We start from the raw sequence: 23553 nt of genomic DNA on the forward strand, positions 1-23553 counted from the left end.
TTTTACCAACTCAACATGAACTACTAAAAGATCTCTTTTACAATAGCGGAACAACAGTCAAACAAATCTAAACCTGCTAACAGCAAAATTAACACGGCTGCATGTTCTAGTTACGTAGGTATATATTTTGACGAACTCGCCGCAATGTCAGCCGGCGCCGTGGCTTAGTCGGTTAAAGCGCCTGTCTAGTAAACAGGAGATCCCCGGTTCGAATCCGGGCGGTGCCTTGTTTTCCTTCCCAGTTTGTCTTTTAAAATAACTTTTCTGCGTTCGCATAAAGAAAAGCAAATAAAATGCTCATATACGGGAATGCAATTGAGTATGAGAACTTTTTCGCCGACAAATATTTTTTAAATAGCATTCTGGCATAAAGTATAAGTTATCTGCGCGTGCATAACCTCTTCAGTACTCAGTCAGGCACTGAGGGGCGCTAGCCCGGTTCCAGCCATTGCTGGTGACCCGCAATTCAACATTTTGACGGCACGTCGTTGAAGCTGTACCATACAGAGGTAGAATGGCGGCTGTTTTTAAATGTGCCGAAAGTATGTGGACGTACTCAGCTGACCAACGCTAGCGCTATAAACCTATGGAAGAATGCGACAATCTTAGATATTTGTAAAAAAAATATTCGATAATTTCAGTGCACCACATGCGATTACTACCCAAGAATTACGGTAGTAACCTGGGAGGAACAGATTGGCAGATTATGACGTTCGTTTCCATGCAATCGCTGAGAAAAGCGTGAATTATGGCCCAATATCTGTCGAATTTTGTGTCCTTTTCTATGGTCGAACCGCCATGCCAGTGTTGGAGGTCTCGAGACCTGGTCTCGGTCTCGAGACCGTCTCGAGACCTTTTTTTGAGGTTTTGCCTTTTTAAACATTTGGACATGGCCCGCCCATGTTAATTTTGCTATACATATGGAACACAAAAACTCTGTACATGTACATGGTTAATGTACGGTTATGCCGTATACTCTATACAAAATTCTATAGCATCGGCAGTCCATGCCTTCATGGTCAAAATAACTGTGTGCTGTTTTTTCCCAGAGTTCAAATAAAACTCTTTCATGGAATATGTTGTGTGCTTTACATGTAAAATCTGCACTTAATTTTGCTGTTTAATGCCAATTGTCCACCACGTTTACCATTAATGAACTACATGTAGGCCTATATATTGTATATGTTGTGCAAGGTCTCGGTCATCTTGGTCTCGGTCTCGGTCTCGAACTGCAAAAATCTCGGTCTCGAAGTTCTGGTCTCGGTCTTGAAAGAGCTGGTCTCGGTCTTGGTCTCGGTCTCGAATGCCTTGGTCTCGGTCTCGGACATAAAGGTCTCGACTACAACACTGCGCCATGCACATGTATATAAGGCTCACTGGCGAATAAGCACGACCAGATAACGGCATTTTATCAAAGAAAGGTTTCTTTCCCAATACTGACCTCATGCAAGCTTCGGTAAAAATGTTTAATCCCGGTATTATCAGAGGACAACACCAACTTTTTTTGGTGTTCCTTTAAACACCATCGAGTGCATTATCACGTAGGTGTGCAAAGTAACACCAGCGGTGTTAAAGTAACACCCTATGGTGTAGTCATTTGTGAAAGTGTACGTTGATTTTAATGCCACAGTTTTGCAATGCACAAGGAGATATCCTTGGTGCCCAGTACCGTAAGCCATGTGCTTTCTACCTTCACCATGAAAGTTAATCTTCAAAGCTCAACAAGATTTTGTAAAAAATTTTTTGGCTTTATATTAATCATTCATGAATTGCCTACTAGATTTTATTACACTGCTTTGTACAATAACTTTTCATGAAGGCCCCGCCAGTATGACACAATAAAAAGAGATATTCTCCATAAATCTAAAGTTCATGCACATGATTTTCTGTCACTTTGATTTTTTTTTTTTGGGGGGGGGGGTTCAGGAATGTCTGGAAACACCAATATAAACGACACTCCTCTCCTGACATCCGTGAGGATCAGATTTAGTCTTGCCAAATGTGCTGCAAACACAGAGCAGCAAATCCTCCTCGTGTTTATTATTATTTAATCCCTATTCTAATAAAATTCTATGAATAAAAAAAATTCCAACAGATCTCGGCCTTGTCTCTTTTTCTGTTGAATTTGGTTCTGCAAACAATATTGTTTCAGAGAAACCCGCTGAGAATACGCGCCGAAGGCGACGAAAATCAGATGAGCACTTATTGAACGCTAATACACGGCTTTCAAGTTGGGACTTAAATTAATTCAAGCTTTCCTTGGTGATTCCACGGAGCTCTGTAAGTGCCATCCAACATGTTTCTTGGGATAACGGTACGGTACGGAGCTCCGGAACTTGAGTGCCATCCCGGCCGGCGACATGTTGACATCTTGACATATTGTTTCTCGGGATGACGACATGATACAGGCAAGATGTTCACAACCTGCAGCTAATTTATTTTGAGATAACGACATCGTAAACGTTGGATGGCGACATCCTGCGATAACTTATCATGGTAAGACCGTAAGACGACATCGTAACGATTGGATGACAACATAGTTTAGCATGGGATGACGACATCATAAAGGGTAGACATCACACTTGCTGGATATCTCTGGATGACGACATCCTGAGATAATGATTATTGTCATTATCTGAGGATGTCTTCATCCAACTTTTATGACATTGTCATCCCTTGATAAACTATCTCAGGATGTCGATATCTTATCTTTATGGTGTCGTCATCCCGAAAAAACATGTCTAGATCTCAACAAGTCGGATGGCACTTCCAGAGCTCCGTATGTCCATAATGCACAGCTGAGCTAAATAAGAGTCCCTGGGAATGCAAGGGAAGAGAGCGAGTATAACTAGTGGCGCTAGAATCTCCCTATTAATTCGAGTGAACTGTTATAGAAATGAGGAATCACGTGAGATTGTATTGTCTGGTGAAGGAAACGTGCCACGCATTCAAAGTTTAACAAAGGAAGTGATTACGAATCCCCCTATATAAGAGCCTTCCCCACGCCATCTCCCCAGATTGGGGGGGGGGGAACTCCGTAATGTGATGCTGATTAATAAAGTGAATGAATAAACGTACAGTTATTGGCGCAAATAGCCTGAGTTGCTGAAAGCGCCATTAAGACAACAACAACATCTCCCCAGTGTTTGAAGACAATTACACTGGCCCTCTGAAAAAGGGGGTGGGCAAAACGTGATTCTTCATTTCGGTAACAGATCGGCAGAATCCCAATCAATCATCACTTCACTCGTTTAATTGGGAGATTCTACCTCGCAGTATGATTCAGATCACGTGATAGCCAGTGTAATGTGAAGGATACCTACACCGGAAACACATCAAGGCTTGATCAAAACTTTAATGAGAGTGGTATCAAATTAACAAAAGGCTAAGTCTGAATAATTTGGATCAATTCACAACCACTCTCAATAAACATAGCTAGTGGGTTCCTTTGCATTAAGTAACATTAGCCATCCGACTCCGTGCCGCTAAAGGCTTCACACGGAAACACGACCATTCCATAATTAGAATTAATACCCAAAAGGAGAAATTGTAAGACTGATCACTGCGCTTACAGCTTCAAAGTCAGCTAGTAAAAAACAGTTGAAGCCTAAGACGGAGCCGACGTTGGGTATTGGAAAACGGCCTATATAGTACGTTTTAACTCAATGACATAATTAAGCAAAAGACTAACATCCCATAAAAATTATGTGAGAATATCTAGGTAATTGTGGTCTCAGATTAAAGACCTCTTGCATAAACCGTGTGACAAGAGGGTGAGCCCCAAATTTGACACAAGAATCCGATGAAGACCATAATAACGAGGACAGCTCAGTCCTGGCTATGTTGATCGTGCTGTATTCTGCGTCATCATCAACCATTTATGCTAGGAAATCTCATGCAGAATTTAAAGAGGCGTGAATCGGATGAAGCGCCCGTTGAGCACAGAAGTGAAGCCATTTGGATATGGCTGAGTTATATTGTTTCTGCGTGCTTGGTTTCCAGGCTCGGAGGATGATACTAACAGTCCTATCTGGAAGTCCTCTTGCTTGGAGTGATCGCCTGATAAAACTGCTGCCGTCAAGACCAGTTGATTCTCCAATAGATGTTAGCGTTTGGGTGTGTGCGTGAGGTGGAGTAGACCCGGCACTCTTGGGATGATAATTGGGTGTGGCATCTGCAACAACATTATCGCCCCTAGGGATACGAGAGGCAAGCAGCCACGAATTATGTTGGAGGTACCAGGACCATAGTTGCTTGGTTCATGAATTAAGCGCATGGGAATGACAACCCCCATTAAAATAGGCTACAACACTAGTCTTGTCCCGAGGCATAATGCAATTAACGTTTTGCATCTGGCAAATTCTTTATCCACCAATGTAGCTCAGACTTGGCCTGAGAAGGCAAGGATATTTTGGCCTGAAAATGTCCGCCATTTCGATTAAATGCTTCATCTTTTGCTATTTACAAACATCTGTAAGACATAGGACCTAGTGGTACCGCTGGGAAGCTGGATACTAATCTGCCTATAACCTTGGCAACTGACAAAACAGTCGGGTTTGTCTGGTTAACTACATCACGACATGCATTAACAATACCAGTAACCTTGTTGGGAGGTACGCTCACCGTCATATCCACTGTGTTAATGACAAACCTCCCAAACTCCAATATTTGACATGGGGTTGGCTGTGATTTAGTTAGATTCACCACAAAACCAAGTTCATTCATTACGGCATACCAGGATTTAAAGTTATTCACGCATTCTTCGATTGTGTCCCCAACTGAAAGGGAATCATCTGTATAATTAACAGAACTGTGGGCGTAACTACGTATAGAACAGCGATTACTGGTTTCAAAACTTTCGTAAATATACATGGTGCACTGGACAACCCAAAACATAAACAGGTAAATTGCCACAATTTATCTCGCCACTGAAATCTCAGAAAATTTGGGTGTTCTTGGGCTATGGAAATAGCAAAATAAGCGTCTTTGAGGTCTACCGATGCAAGATAGCACTTTGGTCGGATAAGCGTCAGCGCAAACTCCAAAGTTTCCATCTTAAAATGGTGGTACCTAACACACTTGTTCAAGTGCTTCAAGTTAATTATGGGCCTCATCAAGCCATCCTTCTTAGGTGTCAGGAAAATATTGGAAACAAACTGGCCATGGCATGCACAACGAATTTCTTTCTTTGTCTACGTTGCTTCAGAATCTGAAAACTGGATCTGGGTCGGGATAACATGCTGAATCGGTACTCTCTCAAATTCAATGTGACAATGTGCAACTGTGTCCAAAACCCATTTATCAGAGGTGATTTCAGACCAGGCTGAGATAAAATGTCTCAATCTTCCTTCTATATGGATATCAACGAGGTATGCATTTACTCACGAAGTGAGTTGCTTCCGTTCTGTCTTCTGCAGAATACGCAGAAGACAAAACTCGCATTTTGCTGTTGATAGAATGAAAGTGTCCCCTTCAGTAGGATCCCTGAAACTTGAATCCTAAAGACCGTGCTCTACACGTGACACTCCAGATCACATGCCTTTTAAGACCGAGTTGCTTCCAACATTCTAACTTGGGGTACATTCTTATTGATAACTTGAAAAACAAACCTGTCAAGAGAATCAAGCTCTTTCCACATTTAATAAAACATTGATAAAGCTACAAAGAGTTACATGTAAGTTACTTTGTGTTGACAGAGGACACAAATCAGATATAACATGACTCTTTTGTAATGATTCACCACATTTTTTAATAAATGCTAAATTTAGTGAATATTCATTAATCACAATAGAAAATATGCATCATTACAAATGAATATTAATTTCAGTCCACCGTGAACAGGACAAGAAAAAGAAAGGAAACCTCAGAAAAACTCAATTATATTATTTGTCATTTTACAAATTTACTTTTGTTAATCCATTCCCAGGCAGTTATGAGTGCTTACAGCATAGCATGAATTTATCAGAAATGATACACCAAATCCAATTCAACTACTGAAGTTGCTCAAATATGGGGCATGACTACTTTATTAATGCAATTCACTTCAAAAGTGGTAATTATCCACAAGGCACACATGCATATTTTAAATCACTTTTCATTAGCTTCACTACACATGTATGCAATTGTTAAGCATTCCGACTTTGATACCATGCTACTGGCATTGTTAAGGGTGGCTAGCAAAGACATGTTCATATGTGTATTAGCTTCTAAAGGTACTGCAGGAGTGCATACTGTTTCAAGGGATAAGCAAAATGAAACATCTTGTACGTTATTATGACTACTGACCAATGATTCCGCTCCACAGTCACAACCCACAAGAAATGCCTAAACCGGTAGGTCATGCAAGGACTTATTCAAGCAAGGATTAATTTTTCAGAATTATTGATTGTGTTATCTAGAAGTAGTCGTCCTGTCATAAACATCCCGGATGCATCACCATTGCCGTCCGTCTGACATAACATCCCTCTGTTCTTGCTTTGTTACTCCAGTGTAGTGGCAAAGTGTCTTAACATCAGACAACTTTGTGGAGTTTAGATTTGGTTCCCAAAAATGAGATTTGAAAACAGCTGTTCAGTGGCTTGGAAAGCAAGACCAGCAAATTTCAGCGCCCTCTTGGGAATAATTTACTGATTGGAGGAGCTGAGCTCTTGCCATATACATGTAGCTGAGTGTTGCGGATACTGGCTGTCCAGCACACAAAGTAGATGTGTTAAGCCCCCATTAAGTCTACAGCAATGCAGAGATATTCTCAGCATTCATGGAACTTCACTTGGTAGCACGACAAACCAGTGTTGTATTACTCGTACTCGAGTACTACTCAAGTACCGTTTTCAGAGTACTCGTACTTGTACTCAGTCTGCAAAATACAACAAATTGTACTCGAGCATCAAGGTACTCGTACTCGATTAACAGTACTTGGTTAAAAATCCTTTAACTTACCCCATCCATTAAAACACGACAAGAAAATCAACCTTCACAGACTGATGTTTGGTACCGCCCAAAAAACAGAAGGCCTAATACTAGCAGATGGAAGCATTTACATACAATGGCATAACATCTGTGAGCTTACTAGCCAATCAAGTAGGCAAAACGCTGGGTCATTGGTTATTCCTAGTCTTGATTTCAAGACCTTCCTGTTTATTCCACAAAAAGAACCATCATCAGACGAATCGCTATCATGTGAAGCGGCAGGTATACCTGAAGTGGGTGGTCGCAGTGAATTACATTATACAACACACACTGCATTGACAGACTGAAGCACCACAAAAGGCATCTTGGACCCAAGACTAGGGTATTCCTAAAAATGATCTCTTGATAAATGCGGATGTTGTTAGTCTGATGCCTACACCTGAAAATTCTAATGACATATTTAGCATATAGAAAAACATGGGCATCGGAATGAGAGCCTGGAAAGTAGACTCCACCATACATGTGCGAACAAATACGTGTCGTAACTGACGGTGAATGTATGTCATGTACAAGTGTACACTTCATGTACTGTACATGGCCATGTGAAAGTATTAACTGTCCATGGCCATGTGAAAGCATTTACTGTCCATGGCCATGTGAAAGCATTTACTGTCCACGGCCATGTGAAAGCATTTACTGTCCACGGCCATGTGAAAGCATTTACTGTCCACGGCCATGTGAAAGCATTTACTGTCCACGGCCATGTGAAAGCATTTACTGTCCACGGCCATGTGAAAGCATTTACTGTCCATGGCCATGTGAAAGCATTTACTGTCCACGGCCATGTGAAAGCATTTACTGTCCATGGCCATGTGAAAGCATTTACTGTCCATGGCCATGTGAAAGCATTTACTGTCCATGGCCATGTGAAAGCATTTACTGTCCATGGCCATGTGAAAGCATTTACTGTCCATGGCCATGTGAAAGCATTTACTGTCCATGGCCATGTGAAAGCATTTACGTCCATGGCCATGTGAAAGCATTTACTGTCCATGGCCATGTGAAAGCATTTACTGTCCATGGCCATGTGAAAGCATTTACTGTCCATGGCCATGTGAAAGCATTTACTGTCCATGGCCATGTGAAAGCATTTACTGTCCATGGCCATGTGAAAGCATTTATTGCCTACTGTTCCTCTCCTAATGTTGACTATCAGCTTTTGAGAAATCTAAGAATCTGAAACAGCTACGTGTACATAGCTATCACACAATCATGTCATTTGTATCAACATTAGTACAATTTGGCTTCAAAGAGTAGGCCCTGCCGATAAATTTGTACAAAATGGACTTACACACCTAAGTGAAGCTTTTTGTTTAGGGAATCGGAAGTACTCGCACTCAGAGATGCATGTACAAGTACTCATGCGTTTAAGTACTTGTACTTGAAAACAAGTACCTCGGTTGGCAAAGTGCTCAGACTTTTATGTACTCAGACATCTAAGTACTTGGCAGTACTCTGTACTCGGAAACAAGTACTCGACTAAAAGCAATGCAACATACTCAGCTTCAACTCATGGAGTAACATATTCTATCTGTCTGTCATTTATGTTGGGTTGAATCTGTTTTAATAGATGCCATGTATGAATTCTTTACCAGTAATTTCAGCAAGAGGCTACTTATCCGTATCATATCTTTCCCAATGTTCAGTTTATCAGTACAACAAGGGCACTACTAGATTGCCCTGATAGGCACACATGTTTTGGGGGAGTACTTGATGCATTCATCAAAGCTTTTCAAATAGTTTTGTAAACTTGTCTTTTCTGGGTATTTTTTGTTTTTACTTGAAACACATTTTTTCTTTTTAGTGTTATCTGTAAGTCTCTCAAATTTTGTCAGTGCAAATGGTACAACAGTATTGATACAGATTGAGCATGAGGGATGATCAGTCATCACAAATGAACATGGTCATCTCTACATTTGAAATTAAGGCAGGCCTACACTCTCTTTATCTACAAACACTAAAATGAAGGATATGCATATTTTCTTAATCAAGGGAAGACAATGCTGTATATTTCTCTGTAGTTTTCAACAAAGTGCACTTCCAAGCCTTCTGTGATGAAATTTGGCAGGTCCGAAAAGTCTTTTCTGTTCTCAGCTGGGAGTAGGATGCAGTCAACACCAGCCCTGCGAGCCTGTCAAGAGAACAACAAAGCAATTCTCAAGCATTTTCTGTTTTAGAGGTCATCTTAAATGTAAATTCTCTGTCAACAGTTAAAAAGAAATAAATTTATTTTTTTTAACCATGGTATAATGAAGTGGATGTTCTTATCCTCATCCATGCCTCAAATTTAAACTTCATATTTACGTCCACTCATTCTCACTTCTAAGAAAAATCATTCAAAGGCCGAAATTAATCTAAGTCATTTTCTACAACTAAGTGTTTGATTATTGATTTTTTTCAAGACAACCTGAATTCGAAATTGACATGGTTCTTATACACCTCTTCTGACAACCCTTACTGACCTACATGTTTATCTGTATGGTGTTTTGCAAGACAAATCTGGCCAGACTGTCTAATTATTCCATTATTTATGCTGACATTTCTAATGGTTTAATCACCAGTACAATGACAACAGCCAAGTTTGCTTAGAGCTGCATATGCGGTGGACAGTCACCAATACTTTTCTTGTGTTAATCTCCACGAAAGTTGGTATTTATAGATGTATATCAAATCATTTTTTTTCAAGATTCAAGTTAACAGCACTGGTCTAAATGATAGAATTTTTAGGGTGTAGAATGTTTTTTTATGTTGATGTTCACAAGCCAAACAGCGATATCATTTTAAGGCAAAGGCTTCAATGAAGTCTTCTGCAGTACAGGCCTTCTGCAGTACAGAGGTCGTGCATGGCCGGCGTACACGTATTCTGGGTTACTCATTTTGATAGAATGGGATTGCATTAAAGTCTGCTGGTTGTGTATCCGTGGCTCTTACCAGAAAAATGGCTGCCATTCACAATCTCTAAGCAGTTGTCTGAGGTGTATGCTTACTTGTGGCTATTCTGTGTTGGCAGCTGTCTGAGATGTATGCTTACTTGTGGCTATTCTGTGTTGGCAGTTGTCTGAGGTGTATGTTTACTTGTGGCTATTCTGTGTTGGCACTTATCTGAGGTGTATGCTTACTAGTGGCTATTCTGTGTTGGCAGTTGTCTGAGGTGTATGCTTACTTGTGGCTATTCTGTGTTGGCACTTGTCTGAGATGTATGCTTACTTGTGGCTATTCTGTGTTGGCAGTTGTCTGAGGTGTATGCTTACTAGTGGCTATTCTGTGTTGGCAGTTGTCTGAGGTGTATGCTTACTTGTGGCTATTCTGTGTTGGCAGTTGTCTGAGGTGTATGCTTACTTGTGGCTATTCTGTGTTGGCAGTTGTCTGAGGTGTATGCTTACTTGTGGCTATTCTGTGTTGGCACTTGTCTGAGATGTATGCTTACTTGTGGCTATTCTGTGTTGGCAGTTGTCTGAGGTGTATGCTTACTAGTGGCTATTCTGTGTTGGCAGTTGTCTGAGGTGTATGCTTAGTTGTGGCTATTCTGTGTTGGCAGTTGTCTGAGGTGTATGCTTAGTTGTGGCTATTCTGTGTTGGCAGTTGTCTGAGGTGTATGCTTACTTGTGGCTATTCTGTATTGGCAGTTGTCAGAGGTGTATGCTTACTAGTGGCTATTCTGTGTTGGCAGTTGTCTGAGGTGTATGCTTACTTGTGGCTATTCTGTGTTGGCACTTCTCTGAGGTGTATGCTTACTTGTGGCTATTCTGTGTTGGCAGTTGTCTGAGGTGTATGCTTACTTGTGGCTATTCTGTGTTGGCACTTGTCTGAGGTGTATGCTTACTTGTGGCTATTCTGTGTTGGCAGTTGTCGGAGGTGTATGCTTACTAGTGGCTATTCTGTGTTGGCAGTTGTCTGAGGTGTATGCTTACTTGTGGCTATTCTGTGTTGGCAGTTGTCTGAGGTGTATGCTTACTTGTGGCTTTTCTGTGTTTTTTTCCTGTTTTTGTCATACATGTATTTACAGTTTGCTAACCAGTTGATGACAAACTGCTTTAGCAAGGACATTCAAACCTCACTGCAGATGACCTTGTTATAACAGGAACCTTGTATCATCAGCAATGAAATCAATAAAGAACAAAGGATTGAGGTCTACAACTTCTTTGGTATAAGCAGAATGTTGTATCAACAATGCTCTAATTGATGAGGTTCGACTGTACTTTGAGGGCGAACAAATACGCACAAAAAATTCAAGACGCGCTAACTTTATGCCAAATGTGAAATTAGGTCAACAGCGCCATCAAATGTGAGGAAGCAGGAAGCAGGCCATTAAAACTAAATCTTTACTGAATGTACCAAAAAATGGGGGAAGGGGAATGAAACCCTAAAGGTCTGGTTAGTTTCAGGGGTGGATTTTTGGAAAAGGAAATTCTGGCATAAATGTATTTTACAGACCAAGTAAAGCCGAACAACTTTTAGTGGTCCAGGTCACCTATTGTGCAGATCAGAAGGAAGCTTCCATCTAACCTAATGTTTGCACGCATTAAGATTAGCCCCTGCAATTGAGATGAGAAAAGGCATGGCTTTGACCAGTAGCCAGCCTCATAGGCCATCCTTGGTATATTAACACGAAGAGGTTAAGTCTGAAAAAGACTTATGTGGGGTACTAATGCTAACAATGACAATACCAACAAGATCTTGCATCAGGTTTTGTAGACTTACAGCAATGATCTTCTCCTTGATTCCTCCAACTGGCAGAATCTTACCAGTGAGAGACACCTCTCCAGTCATGGCAATGTTCTGTCTGATTGGTCGGTTGAGAGCCAGTGATATTAGTGCTGTGGCAATCGTGCTGCCAGCACTGGGGCCATCCTTTGGTGTGGCACCCTGTGAGCAATAACAGAAAGGCATACAGCAAAGGTAGTCTCATTTTCTTCACTAATGCACAACCCGAGTACAAAGCTCAGCAATTATTACTGTTTTGCTATAAAGGGCAATTGCTCTGTTTAGTGACAATCCTACGTATAAACTGTGAAGCCCTTACTGTGTTTGGTGCAGAGAAGGCAAAAGTTCAGCCAAGATTTTCACAAGTAATAGGGATACACAATGCATGTCTTTGATCAATCAATGCCTAGTCACGGCCATCTGCTTTCATGTATTAATTTTCACTTCATTCAGTTTGACCATCTTGTGACTAACATGCAATGGATTGATCATTACATTAGTGAAGACACCCAACCATTATGATGCGGTATCACATTTTCAAGCTATCTGTTTTCAACTATCGAGTAAGAACTTAGAGAAATGAAATGTACATGTATCCAGGTACAAAGTCTTACATGTATTGGTATCTCTTTCCATCAGTGGAAATATCAGGATTGAATACTAACTTTGGATACTAAAGCATTTCACAGAATTAGAATTACTTTGGAAATATTTAACTAAATATGTATAACAAGTAGATGGACCCCTTCGAAATACAATGATCTTATACACGTCCCATAAATGCATCACCTGGAAGTAATCCCTGTTGCCATGTTAAACTCAGCTTAATATACTGAGCATGAGGTTTAGGTTTCACACACCATGAAATAATTTATCATCATGACAGGTTCACACACATCAAAACATACGGTGTTGGACTTAAAAATGTGCATCGCATTGGGTTGACTTGGCCAGACCAACCCGAAACTTTACAGACACAAACTGAATCCGAACCGAAACTGATCTTAACTCTCCAAACTGACCTGACCCAACAAGAGATACGGGACAAACCGACAAAAAGGTAACTAAACCCAAAAAAATCTCAATGCCTGGTTTGGGCTAATCATCCTTCATTCCACATAAATTGTAACTTATGCCAGTATTGTAGGAATATATTTGTGAATATACTTGTCAGATGTAGTCGTATTGTCCCATGTCCTAACAAGGTGACCTGTGCTATAAAGTTCCTGCATGTCTACAAACCATGCACAATATTTGTCCCTTACATAACTTTGCCAATTTTATCTGCCTTGTTTTTCTCGAAAGAAAAATCTCGTGAAATATGCGTAGTTGGCCGAACTGCCTTGAACTTTGTGTGCGGCTGTGTGCGACTATTTCCGGTCTACTCACAATAGTAGGACAGTTCACTTTTTATTTTGATGTGCCGCGTCACTGTCGCTACAAACTATGTAATCTGAAGCTCTAAAAAGTAAGTTCATCAAGTGAATTTCCTGTTTCAGTTTTTCAGTTATTTTTATTTCCTTTTTTTTTAACAATATAGCTTAACCGACCCGACCCCACCCGAAAACCACAAACGGAAAAACGTAACCGACCCAATCCGACTAAAATCTTGGAAAAAAACGATCTAACCCAAAGTCGGTTTTGGGTCAGTTCGATTTCGGGTTGGTTTTGTAAAATATTAACGGGACTCATAGAAATATGGATCATTGTAAGATTACATGGTTGATTGGATTTCACGGTTGTTAGAACAACAGATACCATCATTCCCAACAGGTTTATTAAATTATCCAACAAGTTTGTGCTTGTCAAAATTTACTTTATGTTGAAGCAAACAGGCCAGATAAATCTTTAAGGAAAACAACCTCAAATGACGTGATGTAGTAAGAATTTCTGAACATGAGAGTTCTCACCTCAGGTACATGTAAATGGATGTGGCTAGTCTCTAGGTAGTTGTTATCTGGCTTTTCGGTGAACAAGAAGGACTTGGCAACTGTGTAGGCAATGTGGGCACTCTCCTTCATCACATCGCCAAGGTTACCAGTGATTTCCAATGAGCCAAATGCACCTTTTGTGTCGGTGGTACCCGCCTTACGCAAAGCTGATTCTATGTACAGTGTTGAACCACCTGTATTAGAGAAGTCAATCAATTGCTTAGATTATTTACTTTTGCAAAGTTTAACCCCTTCACGCCGGAATTCCTTTGACCGTGACTGCCGGGCTGTGGTGTGCCCAGTATGCAATGCTCTGTCCAGCAGCAGGCCCCATTGAACCAGCAGCTGCATGGTGAATAGACTGTATGTGTGGTATGCACTAATCCTCACACAAAACCAGGGCTGTGGACGGCTCCCGTAAGAAAGGGTTAAAATTTTGTACAAATACATAAAAAGACAATCAAGACTAACCATGATCGGCATTTCTCTGATCCAATATTATCTTTTTTTAGAATGTAGCCTCACTTGTCCACTGAATACAGTGCATTTTTTATCTTCTGTGAATGTGTATAGGAAGCTTAAGATAATGGACCAAATAGATCATCAATCTATTAAAACCTTTGATCTGTTTTCTGATGAAGCCTGCGTTGCATTGTTCACAATTTAAATGGATGGGGCAGAGGGTTGCACAAATTTGCCTGAATGTGCTTATTTGTTTGGATAGGCATCTGGCAAAAATTTATGGGTAGATTAACCGAAAGCATGTACCAAACTTACGATACATACAACAAGAAGTACACTGACCCTCACAGCATATGAACTTTTGAGATGGAAAGAATGTTAAAATTCTGTTTTCAAATTCTCATAATGTTTACTTTGAATAATGCACTGGCAGAACTGATACATAATGCACCCTTGATAAATTCGAAAGCAATCAGCAGTGAAAATTGATTAAGTCTTACCTTATATTAACAGACAAACAGGTGCTGCCAAATTAATAGTCACTGACCAAATAAATGGCATGATCTTACATGATAATGTCTATGCTATGCTAGTGCTAGCCTTAACCGCATGCTGCCGGGGAACCCAGTTTCGGGCACATAGGCTTTATACACGAAACCGGGGAGCCCGAAACCGGACAAAAGAGCTGGGCCTTGTAACAAAAGATTGTACTCTGAACAAAAGACAGAGCTGCTGGGAATTGCCAACTTTTTTTCAGTTGTCAATAGCGGAGGAAATCCATCCTTATTTTGAGAGATTATACCACTATTTGTGGCAGTTAGCACGAGCATATTACCACCGGGGACAAAAGTGCTCCAGCAATGAGCGATACAGTACTGCTGCATGCTAATGTGTCCCCTTTTGAAAAGATGCCTGTAGCGTACTGTGCCAGTTTCGGGAACAAAAGAAAGTTACATAACACTGCACAATCTGGGCCTTTTTACAAGGCGGCAAGCCTGGCTGAAATACTTGGGCATCAATAGATGTTGTCTGTCAGATTAGAGTAGTCACCATACAGTTATTCGTGTAGGTGTAAATGTCCAGTAAATGAAGCTACGATTTTTTTAAGAATTTTGAAAATGTAATATCTTGAAAATCTCCCGGTTTTACGTCATGCAACTTCAAATTCCACCCGGCAGTAAGTGGACGTTACTAAACGATATCTACAAACCCACCCATGGCAGTCCATGCCAGTCCCATGACAACTCCAGCTGGAGTTTTATCATACATCCTCTCGCTAGTGAAGACTGGTTTGCCCACGTACTCATGAAGATTACTGTCATTCACTTCAACTCGTTCAGACTTGTCACTAACAATCTGGAATGCAGACTTCCGGAAAATCTAAATAAAGGCAAACAATAAACAACCACACACAATTGAACATGTGACCAAGCTCATCAAATAAGGCACGAGTTGTAACACCTAATTTCAACCTGTCTATTCTTTAACTCTTCAAGGCTCCACACAATTGAAAATTGGTACTTTGAAACACTTCTATTCACAAACTTGGCAGACACTTTCATTTTCTGTTTTAAATCTGAGATCTCTTTAGTGGAATGGTAATTCCATAGTGATGGAATGACTCTTGGATGCATTTGACACACCTTAAAGGTGGTAGTGTTTAGAAACCTTTCCAGGACCATTGACATACAACTTCATGCACCAACTTTAAGATCCATTTTAAATTTTTCAAAAAGACAATTTCCTTGGCTAATTACGAATGTTCATGAGGTTAGTAATGGAATGACAATACAGTGTGCAACCAAGAGGTCGTTATGTGTATTGTGTAGTTGACTAAAAATTAAAAAAGGCCGACTTGAGGAAATATGTGATTGATCATGGTGTTCTGTTTCTCATAAAAAAACACCATTTTATATTAACACGGACTCTGTAAAAACTTCAGAATCTTTAACCTAGACAAAAAACAGTCAAATAATTCAACATCCTGTACACAGCACAGCCAGCAGGAAGAGGTTTTGTTGACAGTTTTACTACAATGCACTGCGCAAAATGCCTCCCCATGGTACCGTCTTGTTGGGGCATGACACTGTAAATTGCCCATATCTCTTGGAAGCCTTTTGAGTGGCAAACTCAGGGCAAGTAGACTGACCACTGGTTCATACATGTAGTTGAGCCAAGGGAAACCTAAGATTGGCAGTCATTTGGCTGCGCTCAGTCCAGTAGATGCTTCATTATTTGGAGATGGACTATAAACTGAACCTCATGATTTAAAGTCATGAGTTTCTAGCACACTTTGAAGCAAGTCTGATGACCAGTTCAAGTACATTAATGGAAGATGTCTGGATAACGACATTACCTTTTCAATGTGCTTCTGGAGGTTACGCACACCGCTCTCTCTACAGTAAGCCTTAATGAGTGTATTGAGGGCATCTTCACCGATCACTACCTTTTCTTGATTGATGCCTGTTTGCTCACGAGCTTGTGGGACCAAGTACCTCTGTCAATCAAAACCAAAAAAGTTAAGCCTGAACAAAATACTGGCTCAATTAATATCACACATCTTCAATCAGTTACAGTTTTTATTGGCGCTGTATGATTTTAAGCTAAAAGCGCTGACTTTGTAAAAATGATAAGACACCACAACCACAGTCATTTACAAAGTTCGATTTTTCAACTGCGTTTTGAAACTTTGCGACTATGTCATTGTGACATATCAGGCAAGATATGGGACGGAAGGGTACCCCTCCTTACCTGTCCAATCCCTATACACATTCTACACTATTGTTACCTGACACATCCTAGAAGTCTGTAAAGATTTCCTGAGATTCCGATCAAACAATGACCAACACAAAGGTGGGGGGGGGGGCATTCTCTCTGTCCTATATCTTGCTTCAAGTGTATTGTGAATATTTAGCTACAAACCCCAGCAGTGGCACACAGCTAATGGAGAGCTCCACACACAATCAAATTCCATGAAATAGTTCCAGATTGTGTGTCCAAAAACTTATAGAAACAAGGATAGGTGTTATTTGGTAGTGTGCACAAGTTACAGCATTGTAACTTCTGCTTAGGATGACATCACCGTTTTACTGGGAATATGGTAATAAAAGTGAAATCCAGAAAGGCCTGAAACACTGTCAGCAATGGCATCAAAGGGACCTAAAACATGATTATTTGTCTAATAGGAGCCTGTTTGGCACTTTAGGAAATGAATGAATCCTTAATGTGAGGTCTTTATACATGTACATGTATGTCCAAGGGTACGGTCACAGCTGAGATATAACACAGCAGGTATGCGCATGGACATGGTTGATATTGCACCAAGTATCTACCATCAAAATCATAACATGACTTGGCTGGCTTAGGACTGATGCATATTCATCTTTGAAGGTGAAGGTCTCACATGTATCATTTGGTGGACATCAAACGCTATTCTACATGATACCAGATATTATGCTTGTATGCAGATATAACCCTTTGCCACCAGGGTCTTGGTACACTGAGTCACAGCCTACAGCCAAGACTAATGTTTAACCAGTGTGTCTGAGTGCATTTCAATATAGAACCCCACATTGCTTTCTGTTGCATTCAGTAAGTTTTCTGGACTTAGTTGTGTTGAGTAGAATTCCTTGAGGACAAATGATAGGAGTAAGGGTTAATATAAAGTAGATGCTTTGTTGCAACTAACCTTGGCAATAGCCACCTTCTCCTGTGGTACATATCCAGACACATCAATCAGTTCCATTCTATCCCTCAATGGTTCGGGAATGGTATCAATCACATTGGCAGTGCATATAAACAGCACCTGTGTAGAAACGAGGACCAAACTGATTGCTGTGATACGCAAGTAAAGAACTGGAGATGGCTGTAATACTGTGCAGAGTTTATGAAGTCCAAATTTGTGCTGTTTTTCCAACAAAATTTAGGTTGCCACAATTGAAATCTGGTACCTACTAGTAGCATGCAACATGTGCAATAGATAGGTAGGACTTAGTGCTGCAAGTAGGTGCCAAGATTTGGTTTGGGTTCAGTTTGGACATGGTTCAGAATTTTTTTGTCAAACTTTGGTTTGGTTCAGGTTTGGAAATGTACACACATGTACAATGCAAATTGAGACATCAAGGAGCTTGCTACAAACGTGCCGTAGTACTTTTGTGTATAACATATGTTAATACAAGCAGTGAATCTCCTCGCCATCCCAATCTAAGAGCAACTTCGATTTGAAAATTTTTCATAATTGTTTCCCCAAAGTTCGTTTAGTTATTAGGAGTTAAAATTCCATAAAAAGTTACTGTCAGAGGTGTGAGAGTTTCCAACCGTGTTTTGCCGACCAAAAGCGGTTGTGTTTGGACAGCGCTTGACTTAACAAAACGACAGTAGGATATGTGAAAACAAAAAAACGGCATGCTCAAATGGGAGTTTCCTCCTTTACAGTATGCAAGATTAAATTAGATTTCAAACCTAGGGAATTGTGTTTTAGTTATTTTTCACGAAGCAGATTCAACTGCCAAATTATGGCATTCGATGTATTCGAAGAACATTGGTATCAAGTTAGCATTTTTTCCCAGGATGGTACTCCTGTGGCCAATGGGGCCATTTTCCATCAGTCTTTTTCGAACAGATAACAGCATTTTGTTGAGATTTGCAAACAACTTAGAGATCTGGTAAAATTCCATTACAATGCATTCACACTACGACTTCACTACGATGACACTACGACAAAAAAACATGATCAAATGAAAGGCAAGTTAGGCCATCACGCGAACCAAATCTTGCCATGCGCTGGAGTGCTGCACCGGCCACAGCCGTCTAGCAAAATCAATATTCCCTCTAGAGTTGCTTTAGATCGAGCACAAGTCCGATTAGCATCAGTATCCATTAAAATTCATCTTGCACGGCCACTTATGACATCCTTGGCCTTATGTGGAATGTAAGGGGGTGGCTATCAGAGATTGGCAAACATACACGTAATGCTAAATCTGAATACATATAAGCACAGTTGGATGTAGTGAGAATTTAGAATTGTTATGCAGGGCATCGGAAATGCCATATATTGCATGTTCTCAATTGCTTATTAGTGAATTCTCACCACATGCTTTTTACAACATTACAAGTTTACTGTACATGTACATTTACAGTATGTGTAACAGCACATGTGCCGAGTGCCTGTGCGGCAGTACTTATCATCCATTTTTAGTTGTGTTTCCTTATTTATAATTCATCAAGTTTTCTTGCATGCACTCTTTGTGCTCTCAGTGCCATGCCATATTAAAGCCAAATATCCGAACTGACCGGTTTGGTTCGGTTCCATTCGGTGTGAAAGTGCTATGTTCGATGATTTTTTATTCGGTTTGTTGGTTCGGCTGCAGCACTAGTAGGACTTCATGGAGATGACCATGCATCTGCATGTGCATGTACATTTAAAATATGCATATTAATTCTAATCAACAAAAGGTGAAAAAAGACTGAGTGTGTTCCAAGTTACAACTCTTGTAACAAATACTACACATTAAGAGTTTTCAACCGTACGTGTCCACTTTTTAAGAAGATGTAAATTGACTCAAATATTGAAATGAAAGCAAATGTATGCCATTTCTGAAGCAACAATAAATCTAAATAACCAATATCTATAAAAATGAACAAAGAAATTGACTGGAGCGGAATTTGAACCTGTAACCTCTGGAATACCATACCAGTGCTCTACCAACGGAGCTATCCAGCCCTATGTTGGTGGCTCAACCCATTTGTCAATATCTCTATTCGGGGGGCACTAGCCAGAAGCCATTAATCCTGAAACACCATGTGGCCAGTGATCACACCCCAATAACAAGATACAACCTGGGTTGTAAGTGGTGAACAGGGGTCACTCAAAGAGGATATGGCTTTTTGAACAATGTCATTTAGATTCATTTTGTGGAATAGTTACAACTTTCTGTTATGTGTTATGTTAGGCTCTTTCAAGTAGTATGCATGCATTCATATGTAGACCCCCTTTACGCCCATTGTTCTTCACGGCAAAGAAAAATTGCAAAACTGCCATTCCTGGTTGGTGCAGGCACATTTGACCCATTACTTTTAATGAGAAACACAGTTATCAATATTTAACAGCAGTGCTTAGAAATTATTTGGCGCTTGACAGCGGACATTTTAGCACTGTGTATTATTTCATCTGCTTTTTCACTGATGGCCAGCCACAGTTTACCAGCCACTGGTAGGCAAAAAATACAAATGTGACTCAAAAACAGAGGGAGAGACAGAGGTACTGGAGGAGGTATTTACTTCATGTAAGTATCAGCAAGAGGTCAGCAAACAATACTATGGTAAACCGGTCAGATACAACATGTACATATATATATGCACTGGACCCATAGCATGACTTGATCTCGTCAACTGGATTAGTTTCCTGTATCATCGTCAAAAGGTTGCTAATTCAATAAGGGTTCTCCGAGTGCCCTTACAGATATGGATTCAGAGACCAACCACTGGTCCAGGATTAAGATTGCATCAATAACAGTCGATAGTGATAACCAACATGAGGTCTTTACACATTCAACAGTTGGCCAACTGCACATCAGTGAAGGATGAAATGTCATTGTTCATGGTGACTAATGGAATCTTGTGAGCCTCAAGGCCAATGCTTGTCCTAATTTATGAGGACAGGTCACCAATTCACTTCAAATTCAGGAAGGTGACTGAAACAAAATCATTAGTTGAAAGCCACACCTTGCTGAGGTCAACAGGAACATCTAAATAGTGGTCTAGGAAGTTGGCATTCTGTTCAGGGTCAAGGAGCTCCAATAACGCTGAGGATGGGTCACCTTGGTAACCCTTGCCAATCTTGTCAACCTGTCCAAAGAAAACCATAATTATGCTCAAAACTGAATGTTAAATTCAAGAACGTACTTAAGGACTTTGCCTCAAACAAGTCAATGACCCTAAATAATGGAACATACAGCAATTTTAGATGACTGGGGCTGGGTGTCTTAGGGTTTTCAATCCTTCATTTAACTTTTCATGAAAGAAAGCTCACTTAAATGGATTTCCTAAATTATATGAATTCTGCAAAATACAAGCCAAATGGTTGATTGTCCTTGCTTAATTTGAAGGCTGGGGCTGAAGTTTTGACGTATATGAACTAGGAGGGAGAGGCATGCAGTACAAGACTGAGACACACACATGACTGACCTCATCAATGAGAATAAGAGGGTTTTCAGTCTTCACTTTCTTCAGACACTGGATGACTTTACCAGGCATGGCTCCAACATAGGTACGTCTGAATAAAAGAAATTCAACCTCCCACTTTACAAAAAAAAAGTGTTTGTTTTGATGAAGAATTACTGAAACGTTGAAACAAAATTAAGAAATGTTACATTCAAATCAGAAGAGATGAGACAAAAATACCACAAGTCCAGAAACCAATTAAGTGCCAAGTTGCACCAGGACTAGGATCAGCAATCTATCTGATTTATCACGAACAAACACCTATTGACTGGTACAGACAAGACGACAGTTTGTAGCCTTGGCGCTTATGCGAAGGTCAAATATTCCAGTGAAAATCAGGTATTCTGAATCATACAAGTGCAAGCTTGCATGGACACCCTGTGAGTGGACCTCACTGTTATTGCTCATGCAAAAAGGATATACACACACTTTCAAGTTTTGCTGTCTGCTTTTAATTTTGAGGTTTCTTGTGAAAAATGACCCCCAAATCAAGCCAGGAAGGAACATTCAGTGGAGTATTTCATGTAAATGTACTTAACAATGACATACATGTACACGAACAAACACATCATGTAGCCACAGTATACTAATTTTTTTTAATAAAATCCGTAATATATAGGTTTTCCCGGTTAATTTAGTACTTCTTTCATTTAAAATTGCCTAAATGAAAATATAATTTTGTCAAAGAAGGGTCACTTGCCCTAAATGTTGATTAAAATTTTACAATTATACCACTAGATTTCACTTTGAAAACTGTAAATCCCAAAATAACCACACTTATTCGTCCTATTTATCGTCATTTTCGTCTCACTCTGCAAATGGCGTTGAATTGGAAAAAGCAAATCCACACCGTCCTCCATAACTCACTGTTATTTAACTCTCTCTTGTTGATAAGATTAAGGGCCTATGCTCTGTATACAAATTTATATCACTGACGAAATTGAATGATTAAATCAGTAAAATGAATGACAAAAAAACCAATTTGCTTTTCCAATTCAACGCCATTCCCAGGAATGAGACATAATGACAATATGTAGGATGAATAAGTTATGTTCTGAAAGTGAAATCTAGTGGTGTTACTTCAAAATTGGAATCAACATTTAAGTGACAATTCTTTTCAGCAATTTTAAATGAATGAAGTGCAAAATTAACTGGGAAAAGCCATATTATACATGTATGTACATAGTTCCTTTTTCTTCTAACCTTACTGGAAACACACTGTTTGCTTCATCACTCCAAAATGCTTGGACTTACATGACACACCTTTTCTGGTCATTGGTGCTGGAGACTAGTCCAAATTTTTACTAGCGTTAGAGTCAAGTCCCTTTACAAGGCCAGTCATGAGTAACAGGGAGCATAATGACAAAAGAATGCTTTTGTCACATCTCAATTGAATAGCTTGTGAACTGGCTCAAGACTGAATGACTTGTGATGGACTTGCAATGGATTTACAGGTGCATGTACTTACAGAGACTTGTGATGGACTCGCAATGGATTTACAGGTGCATGTACTTACAGAGACTTGTGATGGACTTGCAATGGATTTACAGGTGCATGTACTTACAGAGACTTGTGATGGACTTGCAATGGATTTACAGGTGCATGTACTTACAGAGACTTGTGATGGACTTGCTATGGATTTACAGGTGCATGTACTTACAGAGACTTGTGATGGACTTGCAATGGATTTACAGGTGCATGTACTTACAGAGACTTGTGATGGACTTGCTATGGATTTACAGGTGCATGTACTTACAGAGACTTGTGATGGACTTGCAATGGATTTACAGGTGCATGTACTTACAGAGACTTGTGATGGACTTGTATAAAACACTGATGTTTACAAATAGAATCATGCAGGATACAAAGAATTGAATTCATAAAGACACAATGAAAGCTTTATGTTGTGACTGTATCATCTGCATCCTAACATTCAACAGTCACACACAGGGCATTACCTGTGTCCTTTGATTTCGGCCACGTCTGTCATTCCACCAACACTGAACCTGAAGTACTAGTCAAAGCAAGAGAAAAGGAACTTTATCAACATTCACTCACATCCACAAATGGACTGATCAGTTAACATAAAAAGCTTGACCAACTTGCTGTTAGTTATTATCAAAGGACTTATCAGGCAAGTCTCATTTCATGATTCCGTTAAACACATGCTTTCCATCTTCCTTTTCATGGACACTCGGAGCTAGAATGTAAAGATTTTCCCTTACCAAGGAAAGTGTTCAATCCTACTCCTGTCTGCCTTTACTAT

General features: G+C 40.0%; 1 protein-coding gene and 1 non-coding gene across 3 annotated transcripts in view; one reads left to right on the top strand and one right to left on the bottom strand.

Annotated features, from left to right (window-relative positions):
* The first annotated feature begins 153 nt into the window (after positions 1–153).
* Trnat-agu (transfer RNA threonine (anticodon AGU)) lies at positions 154–227 on the top strand. The gene has a single exon. It is a non-coding gene; the product is annotated as a tRNA-Thr (tRNA).
* A 7727-nt stretch (positions 228–7954) lies between these two features.
* The window catches only part of lonp1 (lon peptidase 1, mitochondrial), a 28838-nt gene continuing 13239 nt past the window's right edge, over positions 7955–23553 (bottom strand). Inside the window, exons 13-21 of one of the 2 annotated variants that reach the window (XM_087137086.1) lie at positions 23246–23301; positions 21252–21339; positions 20790–20912; positions 17755–17871; positions 16423–16563; positions 15281–15446; positions 13584–13798; positions 11715–11835; positions 7955–9100 (exon numbers count right to left, since the gene is read on the bottom strand). In XM_087137086.1, coding sequence (XP_086993212.1) covers positions 9081–9100; positions 11715–11835; positions 13584–13798; positions 15281–15446; positions 16423–16563; positions 17755–17871; positions 20790–20912; positions 21252–21339; positions 23246–23301 — 1047 coding nt within the window. In that variant the 3' untranslated portion in view covers positions 7955–9080. Of the gene's footprint in view, positions 9101–11670; positions 11836–13583; positions 13799–15280; positions 15447–16422; positions 16564–17754; positions 17872–20789; positions 20913–21251; positions 21340–23245; positions 23302–23553 lie in introns of both variants that reach the window. The other variant, XM_022250512.2, reaches the window with a different exon arrangement.

The sequence above is a fragment of the Acanthaster planci genome, linkage group LG05 (assembly GCF_054643075.1).
Source record: "Acanthaster planci isolate LZ-2023a linkage group LG05, COTS_SCS, whole genome shotgun sequence".
NCBI classification, from domain to species: domain Eukaryota; kingdom Metazoa; phylum Echinodermata; class Asteroidea; order Valvatida; family Acanthasteridae; genus Acanthaster; species Acanthaster planci.